The 12,138-nt window shown below is 40.0% G+C and overlaps 1 protein-coding gene across 2 annotated transcripts; it reads right to left on the reverse strand.

Moving 5' to 3' along the window:
- Positions 1 to 448: 448 nt before the first annotated feature.
- Positions 449 to 12,058, reverse strand: METTL13 (methyltransferase 13, eEF1A N-terminus and K55). 2 transcript variants are annotated; one of them, XM_026686921.2, is made up of 8 exons: positions 11,873 to 12,058; positions 8,966 to 9,719; positions 7,975 to 8,174; positions 7,081 to 7,276; positions 6,275 to 6,442; positions 4,883 to 5,095; positions 2,403 to 2,534; positions 449 to 1,640 (listed from the first exon to the last, which is right to left on the reverse strand). In XM_026686921.2, the coding sequence occupies exons 1-8, from the start codon at positions 12,032 to 12,034 to the stop codon at positions 1,366 to 1,368; spliced, it is 2,100 nt and encodes a 699-aa protein (XP_026542706.2). In that variant the 5' UTR covers positions 12,035 to 12,058; the 3' UTR covers positions 449 to 1,365. The 2 variants fall into 2 exon arrangements, with proteins under 2 accessions (XP_026542706.2, XP_087817060.1); XM_087960934.1 differs by having other exon boundaries at positions 11,291 to 12,058.
- Positions 12,059 to 12,138: the final 80 nt, after the last annotated feature.

The raw sequence follows: 12,138 nt of genomic DNA on the forward strand, positions 1-12,138 counted from the left end.
TCCACGATTACATGACCAAATGCTGGGTACTCAGTAACTGGGCCAACTTTACAGCTGCTTGCAGCATCCCATGGTCACGTGATCTTATTTTACAATAAAAACTGGAATTTACTCCTGGTTTTTGGAAAAGCCACACCAAAGCACTGGCTCACTTAACAACTCTAGTGGGTGCTTAACAACCATCGCATTCACTTACGACTGTTGCAAAAGAGATCATTTTATAACCATCAAAACCTATGAAAGTGGTAGGCAGGCTACTTTAGTCATAAGTTGAAAAACATCCCAGAAAGAAGAAATATGTAGGAAACTGGCAAAACATGTAGTGGGGATGTACATGATTTACGGAAACTCCTATTTTTATCAGAAGGAACTCTCTAATTGTGAATATCATGAAATTAAGGAAAGTATGAAGATTAAAAAAAAACAGGCATTTTTCTGACAAGTTGGGTAAGATCTAACACCATTTCATTAGTCAAGAACAGTTGCTCTAGCAAGCCAGAAACAATTTTTCTTTGCAACGATGTTCTTTCATTCTACCTTAAATAAAAGCATGAACTCAGTAAAACCTGACTATACTTTACTTCCCTTTGTTACAATTTTGGCAGCTTTCAGAGTTTTGGGCCCTCCTGGGTATTTCCCAACTCATCCATTTTTGCTTTAGGAATTACACAATAGAGCCTATCACAAAGAAAGAAATGCAGGGAAGTTTCTGTCTAGACAGTGGTGTCTCAGAAGATGCAAAATAGAACTGGAGGATTCTACTTTGAAAAGGCCTCATCCTTGTCCCATAAGTGTCAAAAAGGGAGTCACAAGTATGGTGCAAGTGACCGTGTCACTGGAACAAACTCAAACATCTTTGTACAAATGATAAGGCTTTCAAAGAGATTCTCTCAAATATTACGTTTTCCTATAAAACTGAAATAATCCATCTCATTAAGTTCTTTCCTTTTATAAATACTATAAATTCTTATATCCAGGAATTTCACTTTCTGACTTCTTTTTCACTTTATCTTATATTTGTAACAAAATATAAAACAAAAGCTATTTGATTCTAAAGAAAGGGGCAGCTGATGTTAAACAGTCAATGACAACACAAAAGAAACAAATCTAAAGCAGGAGGTTGCTCCAGAGGAACATTTTAGGGCACTTCCTTCATCTCAAAATCAAAATCTCTCAGTGAAATGGTTTCCAATTCTGCCACAAAGGAATGGGCATTTCCTTTTCCTTCAACTTTTCAAATTGATGGCCCATCCTTGTCTGGTATGCAAATACGGATCTGTAACTGATGTAACACAATACCCTCAGAATGTAGGGGGCTGTATTTCTTCTCTCCAACTGTAGCTGCAACATGGAATATGTGGTTGTTCAAACCAGTTTTATTGTTTCCAACATATCTGCCAGGATATAAGTGCTATCCCATTCTTGCCCAGGTCGCTGAAGTGCCTTCTCCAAAATCTGAGCTTTCTCTTGAAGGTCTCTGGGAGACAATTTGACTTTATCCTGCTGTTGGCAAAAGATGATCTCATTTACTTCCCCTTCAATCTTCTGAGTATAAAGCACAGGAAAAGTCTCTTTGAGGGCAGCCAAAACAGACTTTTGAAGCAAGATATCTCGACATACCAGATTGAGAATAAAAACGCCTGCAGATAGAAAAAATAGAATATTTTGGCTTATTATTACAATCAGTGAGGCTACATAACAGAGTATTTCCTTCTGGTGGAATCTCTTCTTGCCTTCTTCATTCTTTTTCCCCATTCTGTTTTTTGCTGATATAAAAAACTCTATTATTTATTTCGTTACTTTTGTTCTCTGCCACATTTTTATTACCTGCCTGACCACTGACAGACAAAGCAATAGTTTTGCAATATCTAGCAATAGTTTTGCAAAGCTTACCAACTTTATGAGCAAGGTTTTTCTGAGGTCTGCAGAAATCTCTTCTGATATAGACATGATTCACTTTTGCAAACTGGTGTAATGAACAGCAGACCTGATCGTAGCAACCAATATAGTTTTATGTAAGGAACCCCTCAAATCGACACCCTTTGGACAAGACTCTAGTCATCTTCTTGACTAGAATTTCTAATTCATCTCCTGAAAAGAGTTTAATAATTATCCTAAGCTTTACTTATCCAATAAAGACAATAAATGCTGTCTCAGTGTATTCAGTAAAAACATGACGCAGTACAAAATTTTCTGTGTTGTTTTACAAAAATCTCTTTATTAACAAGTGTCATTCTAATCAAGTCGTTGTTGTACTGCGAGATTTCAAAGAATTTTTAAAAGTTCACTGATTCTAGAACAATTCATAATAAATTAGATCCAAATAAAAAGACAGGATAGCTCCTAGAGAGGCAGCTCATCAGTTTACTTTGCTCAGGCACTTAGTACTGAGTGGTTCTCACCTTCTGTTTTCAAAAGTGTTCTCACTTTCTGAAGAAAAGCTTTCTCCACAAAGGCTGGTGGTGGACAGCTTATTCCCAAAGTTGAGTCCTTGCTGTCCACATCAAACATTATTACATCATAAGATGATGGAGCTGGGAAGGAAAGGGAAAAAAGTGGAGCATATTTTTCACAAAATATCAGTGAGGATCATTAGAGCTTAATGTGTGGCCAATAACATTTGTGAAAACAATATACTTTGGTTTTCAAATCTATCTGTTTTGTAGTCTAATATACACACATGAAAAAAAGACTTTATGCCTAAATAAATCCCAATCCATGGCAATCACAAGAGCATCTAAAAAAACATTTTACTGAGTAAGACTGACCCTACCCAGAATTTTTTTCACGAGGAACGTCTGTACTTCACAATATTCTTTCAATTATATCAGATATTGAAACAGATCGAGATCTCCCTCTTTAGATATTATCTATCACGTTAGGTACTGCTGTAAACTTTGCTAAGTAGAACCAAAGTCAAAGGAAATTGAGATACATTTTACCTAACTGCATTTAATCGCACATCCTTCTTTTTTTGTAGATTTCTATGTTTATTTATAGAGCCGCGGAGGCGCAGTGGTCAGAGTGCAGTACTGCAGGCCACTTCTGCTGATCACCGGCTGCCGGCAGTTTGGCAGTTTGGGTCTCACCAGGCTCAAGGTTGACTCAGCCTTCCATTCTTCCGAGGTCAGTAAAATGAGGACCCAGATTGTGCTGACTCTGTAAACCGCTTAGAGAGGGCTGTGAAGCACTATGAAGCAGTATATAAGTCTAAGTGCTATTGCTACTATCTACTGACCAGAATTTCCCATAAAACATTTGTGAGTTGGCCGTGGTGAAATGTCAGAGACCCACTTCAGTGCAATATGACCTGACAAAAATAAATATGGCTAACTCACCACAGGATAACTCACTGTAGCACAAGAGTTACACTAATAGGAAAGAATTGGTGGAATAAAATCATGAAAGAAAGGATGCAAAAGGAGGGGCTGAATGAAATATGTCAACTCATAAAACATTCCTATGCCTGTAGTTGCCATTAATAAAAAAAGGGGGTGGGGGAGGAAGGAAATCTGGAAGAGCAGTGAAGCAGTTTGAAAGCGAAAGTACATTCCAACTCTTACCTTTAAAAGATTGTAACTAAAATACTAGAGCATTTGCCCTTGAATATATTTCATTGGAGAATGTGAATGATGACACCCAGTCTGTGAATGTGCTCAAATGGAAGAGTCTGGTTTATAAGACACCCAGGGGGGAGGGGGGAAACAGGGTCACAGGTGACTGTAAATTACCTATGTCAGAGTTGGTTTCATACAGGGCAGAGCCAGTATGTCGCCTCTAATAATTCCTTTGAAGCTTTTTGAAGTTTGGCTTGAGAATCATGATTTAATTAGAGCAATTACTGGAATCTTGACAATAAATCTCAACAATTAAAATATGTTTTATTTATTTTAAATAATTAAATAGAATTGGTAAATAGTCCCGTGGTGAGTTGGCCATGTCAAGTGTTCCTGCAATGAGTTGGCTGTGATTGATTGTGATTGGTTGTTGCGAGTTGGCCACGAAAGTTGTCCCATTCCCCGCTGAAGTACCGTATGTTCTGATCTACACTGTTACCATCCTAGTTATTATACATACAGATACTGTCGCAATTTATAACTTTCATTCCTTTTGAAACGGGGGAAAAAGTCATTATCAAAATAAGTTTAACTCTCACTGCTGCTTCTCTAATTTCCTTCCAATCTCATTCTTTATGACATCAAATTTGTTTTAAAATTATCTGTAACAATATCCGTAATTTTCCCTTATGATCAAACACCAGAATTGTCTTGCTGGACCAGAGTACAGATCTATTTTATCAGCATTCAATTCTTAAACAAGAAAGTAAATAATGGCATTCTACTGTGTCCCTAAAAGCCTAGACACATTGTTCCATAACAAGACATGGATTCTATAGCACATACATATGCAAATGTATTAGTTGGGGGCACAGCCCAATTGCAAATGCAAGCTCCAGAGTTAAATAACCTACCTAGCATTGTGGTTCTCAAGGTTCAACATTTAAATAAAGATTTTTGACACTACAAGGGTTAAATGCTTCTGTGTTCCTTGTGGAAAAATAAAAGTGTTTTTGTCTTAGTACCTGATTTATAGCATCATAGGGCACAATTATAGATAACGTGTATTACAAGAATTCTGATATACAGAAGTATAACTAAAACTTCCAGAATAGAAGGATGGTTTTTTAAACTTTTTTTCTTCTTGAACCATTAAATGCTCAAAATAACTCATTTTAATTACACAAAAGGGTAAGAGCAGTACAGATGCTTTCAAGACTTCTGAAATACTTGCTGTCAGAAAGTCAAAGAAGATAAACAACGCTAAGAGATGCACCATTCATAAATCATGGCTTTGGGTGTGAATTGATCTAAGAAGTTATTACCTTTTGCTGTAAGATTGGCAACATAAACTAAGCCATCTGCAATGTGAATTTTGAGTCTATCTCCTGGTGAAAAACCAAACCAGCGTGTAGCCACTTCCAGCATGGCAGAATCAATCTCCACTACATCAACAGAGCACTGCACGAAGTAGTCATGAAGGAAGAGAGGGAGGCTGCCACCACCCAGGCCAATCACAAGCATATGGATCTGGGCTTCTGAAAACAACACACAGAACAGTTACGAATTGGAAGCACAACTAACAGTGTCCTGCTCTGAAGAAGGAGTGTGGCATTCTGTATCATAATTCTCAGTGTAAGGGTTGCAATGTCCAAACGTTTTATAGCTCTGTTATAGCCGCTCTGCTAACTCAGAGGGCAATTTATGTAAGAGTAGAAAAGAAATGAAGTCTATTGTCCCATGTTCCAATTTTCTGAGGTTGCACTTCAGGCCATTCCCTGGGGCACCAAATAACCTAGTAGTGCTGGATATAGCTGTTGACAAAGAGACCTGTTTTTCAAGAATCCCTCCTTGGAAGAGTATATGTCAACACCCATACCAAAATGCAACCTGATCAGTTCTGTATAAGAAAAGCTTCAGCCGAGCTGTAAGGTTACCAGAGCTGGGATGAAAAATCAAGATAACAGATAACAAATGACATGGCAGGAAAGATATACAGAATACTCTTAAGTTTTGCTGCCACCTAATGACCATGTGGATTTTCAGAGTTCAGATCTAATATAACCCAAAGTTTGGGTTATATGTAGAGTAGCCCTCAATACAGATGGATAAGAAAAAAATAAAATAATTTGCTGCACATTTTGGCAGAATCACCTTGGGGCTGGGGGCTAAACACATTATTGCAGCTTTAACTTTGCGTCTGCATGCTTCCTCCCCCTCTTTCTTTTTACTATTTGCTCAGACACTCAATCCAATTTAATCTAGCCAAATGAATTCTAGACAATGGATATGCATTATATACGTTAGCACCTTTATGATTCTACTCCAAACTCTGTTTTTATTGCTAATGGATGGATGGATGGATGGATGGAAGAGACTAGAAGCATAAGCTTATTTACAAATGCCTCGTAGAGAAACAGGGGACTGTGAGTTCTAGCCATGCCTTAGGCATGAAAGCTGTCCGGGTAACTTAGGTCAGTCCCTCTCACTCAACCCACCCCACCTTAAAGGGTTGTTATTATGGAGAAAAAGAGGTGTAAGAAGAAGTAGTATTGGTATGTTTGCCACCTAGACTTATTTGTAAAAGACAAAAGAAGTTGGGACAAAAATCTAATAAATAAAATCCCACTAATTAGCTACGACTGACAGGGACCTAACAAATTCACTTAATATTCATGAGCCACACCTTAAAAATGATCCTGTGGCTTCCTACTCACTTGGAAGACCTTCAGGGTTTTTCAGCAAGCACAGTCCTGAGACCATAGCTCTGTGGTGAGCACAACACAAGTAACTTTTGTCAATGGCCAGACGAGCAGCTTCAGCATCAGATTTGGAACGGTCCCTTAGGTCCACTTTCTTCTTCTTTTGCTGCTTCTGCATGTTACCTGGCCAAAGAAAACAAAGCAAATTGAGATGGACATATGGACTACCGTAACGATAAAAAGGGGGAAGGGTGGTTTGATTATTTAACTTATCTGGGATAGGAGACAACTATTCAAAATACTCCATCCCTCCCCAATAATGGGTCACGATTGGAATTCTATCTTTCTCCCAAAATAGCCATTCTGTTCATTTGTTTTAAACAACTTATTAATTTTAAAGCAGGCCGGAATTCATTTTAGTTCATTAGATGGCTGTGCAAAGATAATGTACACCCAGCTGTTCCTGAGTTATAACTCTTGGACGGACAAGTAGTAGTCAGGGATGCTGAGAATTGAACAATATTCAAAGGGCCATAAATTTACGTGGTAGAGAAGACTGATACGGATTTGCACATCTTAAAATATGTGGTGCTAAACAGGAAAGACAGCAGTGCATATTGTACTTAGGAATTCAAAAACATTGCCTTACCTTACTAGCCTGCTTCTTTCTACCATTTCCTTAAGTTGATCCGCAGGAAGCTGGAGAGAAAAGTGGGGCTGTGCAGTACACGTCTCCCACTTATATACCTGTACTAGGCCTCCTCACAACCCCATTCTAAATGACAGTCGCCCATAGTTAGTAGCCACAGCTTTAATTTCACCTTTGTGGGATACCCTGGATGAAAGCCTTGCTTCTGACTGCACTATATTCCTGTTGCTGAGGAAGATGAGTCGACGGAAATAGCAAGCACCACCTCCTTTGACATCTTCAATAACGTACTCCCCACTAAAAGGACTAGTATCACTATGCTGGATGGTACGGATCCCAATGTCTCCATCCACAGACAGAAATGGCACCTGCAAGAGAAGGCAATCTAATGATGCTACCATCCCAGAGTTTCTTCAAAGATCAGGGGGACAGAATATAATACATATTATAAATGCCATCTACTCTGAACTATGACCACCACTTTCTAGGATCTTAGATTTGTGGTAGTCTTTGCTAAAACCAATATTGAGATGGCAGAAAAAAGATTTTGACACTGTGTTTTTTGGATTCTTATATGCAAGAGGCAATGCCAGTTTTATTTTAAGTATCAAGTTCTTTTGATCACCTAGCTTTCCCAAAACGTTTAAGGTATCTGGCTTGAATAGACCCATATTTTTATCACATACAAACTGAAGTTTAAGTACTAGGCCAAGACAGCTGATTGCTGTTCCTCCCTGCTCTAGCAGCAGCAGTAGCCAGGAGGTCCTGAGCAGCCTTTGTTTCTGCAGAAGACCATGGAACAAATTAATTTTGCTTCTGCTGTACAAAGAGTTTGTCAAATTCATGCAGCATTGCTCAAAGAAACCATCACATCATCACTGAAAAATTCAAGGAGGGGAAAAAATACCTTTTTAATCACATAGCTTCTCAAAGTATCAGCAAGAAAGTGCTACTATAATTGCATCCTGCTTGTTGGCTTCCCTTAAGTATTTAGTGGGCCACTGCTAGAGAAGATCAGAGGGCTAAACGGACCTTTTACTGGTCATTAGCCAGACAAAAGACATACCTGCTGCTGGGCTGGAAGCCCAGGGGGGGCTAGTTCCATCACTTTTTCTGACAGTTCTGCCTGGATGGCTCCCATGTTGTCATAGTGTTGATTTCTATGTAAGGCCACAGTTACCAGACGCCAAAATCCCGCACTCAGGACCAACTGCTTCCGTCCCTCCTCCGTCCCAAAGAGCCACTCAGTTTCTCTGCCCTGTGGTACTGCATCAGGCAACAGAAGGGATTTGTGTCTCATCAAAAATGTGGAGCTTTCAGTGCACAGATTCTATATTTCAATTTCATGGGATATTTAAAGCAGAACAATTTTTCTGTTCTCATGTTGCAGCTTATTGCTTTCCTTGGTAATTCATACTTTGCTAACCACGATTCTTAACATTTATCCTTACATAAAGCTTTGATCACTACTTTCTTAAAATAGTATAAATTATATTCAATTATTTACAATTAATCATATATTGGAAATGTATGGTCACAACTCAAGATGTTTTAGAAGCAAATGCTGGGAATATTACAATATTATATCCACCAAAACAATACCAAGCAAAAATATGTAAAAATATCATTTGTTAGACGCTGCAGCAATTATTTTGATAACTTCTATTTTGTGAGTTAGAATATCAAATATCAGAAAATGAATTGATACTCGAAAACAATATTATGATACAGAATGTTTAATCATTTTCAACTCTTTTGTCTGATACCAACCTATTTAAAAGTTGCTAGTTCATTCTTTGGGGATGAAATTCATAGAGAAAAAAAATCCTAAAGGCGACTTGCTAATTAGCATTGACAAACTCAAAATCTCATAAATATTGGAATAGATTTTGCTACCTTTGCAAATACTGTTTTTCAGCATACCTGAAAAAACTGCAAATTTTGCTCAACAATATTAGCAACGTTTCAGGAAGAGAATCTAAAGATAGAATCTTGGGTTGTTTGAATTGTATTTGATCTCCAATATAGTGGGCTAAATAAGGAACACATTAACTCACTGATAAAGATGGCAAATTGCTTGTCCTGTGACATTTTCGCCTTTGGGCTATGCACTACATGTAAAGTATACCGGACTTGACCAGTGTCTTTGTTGCAGAGATCCAGAGAGATGGTCCCTACATTGGAGTTCTTATTGAGTTGATTCCACAGCAGAGAATAGTGTTGTCTCTCTTTCACTGCATCAATTAGATGCTCACTGTTCTTGAACCGGGCAGGTTTCTCTTGTGCTTCAGTACAGAGCTCCAAAATGCATAAAACAGAGCCAGGGACTGGTTTTATCTTTGTCATAACATAAACAAAGACAGGCAAAGCAAATTCCTGTTCTGAAGTGCCTGTTTTCTGGCCAGGGACTTGATGTACACGAACCATCCAACCTTTCTGAGAAAAATATTCCACAGCTGCCTTCAATACGTGTGTCTGAGCCAAGGAGACACATAGGTAACGCCCCCCGAATTGCAAGACACGGCTAATTTCAGCAAACATTCTTTCAGCTCTTTTCAGAGTGGTTTCTTCTCCATCAGTCAGCAGGGCATCAAGTGTGCCTTTATCAAACACCACCTGGAAATGATCATCGGGGAAATCCATTTGCAGTACATCCATTACCATGTAAGTCATTTTGGGTCTCAGTTGCGTGCTGCGTTCCTGCATCTGCTTAACAACCCGCTCATTAATGTCCACACTGATGATATCATGATAGCCTTCATCATACAGCTGCTCACTTAGTTCTGAATTGCCACAGCCAACAACAAGAATCTAACAGAAAAGAATGGAAGAAATGTCACGTTCCTTTTATTAAAATTATTCCTTAGCATAGGGATTTTTCAGGTGGTTTATACAAAGAGTTCTAGCATCAGGCCCTCAAAGTAATTAAAACATGAAACTAAAATGAAAGTAGATCCTGGATAATTTGTATACACTTCACTGGATATTTTAAAATAAAAGTCATGAAACTAATGAAGAGAAATATAATCTTAGGAAAAAGTTGGAAGTTTAGACCCTGACATATCAAAATGACTCATGAAAGCTCTCTTTAGAGTCCATGCAAAATCCACACTTTTAGATTTCAGCTTAAAGTAGGGTTGAGAAAGAAGTTAGCACCCATAATTTCTTATCCACATATGTAGAAAGTAGAACAGGAATAAAGGGAAATTTCCCATATTACACTAGATCACATATTGAGATCAGGGGTCGGCAACCTGCGGCTCCAGAGCCACATGTGGCTCTTTGGGCCCCCTCCTGCGGCTCCCTGTTTGATGATCCCACCACTGGCGGACCCCTCCCCTCGCAGTCATCCTTGCCTGGCCTGAGAAGACTCACTCCATATTCCAGAGCATGAGTGGAGAGCCCCTCTTCTGACCCTTGTTGGTACTGCATGTACTTCAGCCACTCAGAGATGCATGACTTTCTCTCCGCCCGGAGACACTGGCCTGGCCACAGCCAATTCTCTGCATCATAATGGGCTCCAGGAGAAGGAGGGGACGCCATCTCCTCTATTGTGAAGCATGCTAAATTTAAGTGTGCTGCACAAGGTGCTGCAAGGGCAGCAAGCAGGCCATGGAGGCGGCGAAAGGAATATGGGGAGACACGTGACTTTCTCTCTGCCAAAAGACACTGGTCCTGCCCGGCTGTGGCTAATGCTGCTGTTCTTACCGCCTCCATGGCCTGCTTGCTGCTCTTGAGAAATAGAGAGATTAGAGAGGGAGAAAGGGAAAGATGAGAGGGAGAAAGAGAGATGAGAGAGTAGGGGAGAGAGAGGAGAAAGAGATCAGAGAAAGTGAGGGAGAAATGGGGGAGGAGAGAAGAGAGACAGAGAGAGAGAGAGAGAGAGAGAAAGAGAAAGAGAAAGAGAGAGAGAAAGAGAGGTTTCCCAGAGAAAATACCAGGAGCCACAAAATCTAGGTAGGTGTATCTGGGGGGTCATGTGACTGGGTGGGAGTGAGTGACATCAAGTTGGCCATGCCATCTCAGGTTTTGTGGCTCCTGATGTTTTCTCTTCTGAGGGAAACTGGTCCAGATAGCTGAGTGTTTCAGGTTGCAGAGCCCTGCTGTAGATCAAGTATTTGAAGCAATTTTATATTTCAACTAAAAAGGCTTCCTACATGATGAATAAAAAAAACCTCAGCCTGCCCCTTGGTTTATAACTTAAAAGACATAAGGCAAAATATTATTTTTGGAATACAGGTACTTCTTATACATTCACTCTTTATCACTGTAGTCTACATAGGTGTAATGATTGGGTGGATGGAGAAGAAATAATATGTTTTCTGTGAAGACTGCAGTTATCTAAGAGATTATAGCAGCCAGAGACGTAAAACAGAGCTCACCAATTTTTAAAACTGCTTTCACCTGCATGGCTGATGCCAGTATTTGTAAGAAATTTGTAGCACATACATGAGCTTGGGATTTCTTACATTCTGCATTTTTTAATATTGTAAAACTGAGGGCAGTGCCTGTCTTGCTAGTTGTCAGCTACCAAATCAAGCACATTAACGTTCACGTTTTTCTCCATCCTGTGCCTAAGTAGAATAAAATCAGGAGTTATCAGAATCATGGTGGCCTCTGGTAAGAGATCGGGCGGTCTGAATTGCCTTCATCCAAGCTCATCGGGGATTTTAAAAACTAGACTAGACATCAGGCGGCCAATCTGAATTGCAGAGGCCCTCTTGACATTACGAGGCAACTGAAAAGGGGGCGATTAGTTAGTGGCTTAGTGCGTTGTGATGTACATCCAGCCAGGGGGGCTAATCTATATTTTAGTCACTGGAACGTAGCTCCGAAAGTTGGTTTGACTGATCTCAGGTAATGAAAACTCCTCCGGAGCCTCCACCGAATAAAGTTCATGCCCTGCCCACGTGCTCTCCTTTCTCCTAACTTTTGTTTTTCTCCTCCGGTTTATCACGTCTCACCGAGTCCCGCAGGCGCAGATACCGCCCCAAAGTCGGTCCGAGTCCCGACCACTCGCCGTACCACTCAAAGGCGCGCTCGCCTCGCTTCCGAAAGAATCGGTCCCAATACTCCGACGAAGCGAAGTCTCGAGCGTCCCGCGGCAGCAACCGCAACGCCTCCATCGCTGAAGCCGCCGGAAGGCGTTCCCGGGAGCCAAAACACACGCCGGAAGTGCCGTCCGGGTCTTTACCCTCCCATTTTTTTACCTCTCTGAGTCCTTCCTCTA

This window comes from Notechis scutatus, chromosome 3 (assembly GCF_049901735.1).
Source record: "Notechis scutatus isolate UNSWTSFEM ecotype Mainland chromosome 3, rNotScu1.2, whole genome shotgun sequence".
Taxonomy (NCBI): Eukaryota; Metazoa; Chordata; class Lepidosauria; order Squamata; family Elapidae; genus Notechis; species Notechis scutatus.

Excerpts from the sequence above, each read along its gene's own strand:
- METTL13 (XM_026686921.2), bottom strand. The coding sequence starts at position 12,034 with ATGGAGGCGTTGCGGTTGCTGCCGCGGGACGCTCGAGACTTCGCTTCG. Across the intron at positions 6,443-7,080 it reads ATCCAGGGTATCCCACAAAG|GTAACATGCAGAAGCAGCAA; the intron begins GTGAAATTAAAG and ends TTCTTTGGCCAG. Across the intron at positions 1,641-2,402 it reads AACACTTTTGAAAACAGAAG|GCGTTTTTATTCTCAATCTG; the intron begins GTGAGAACCACT and ends TTCTATCTGCAG.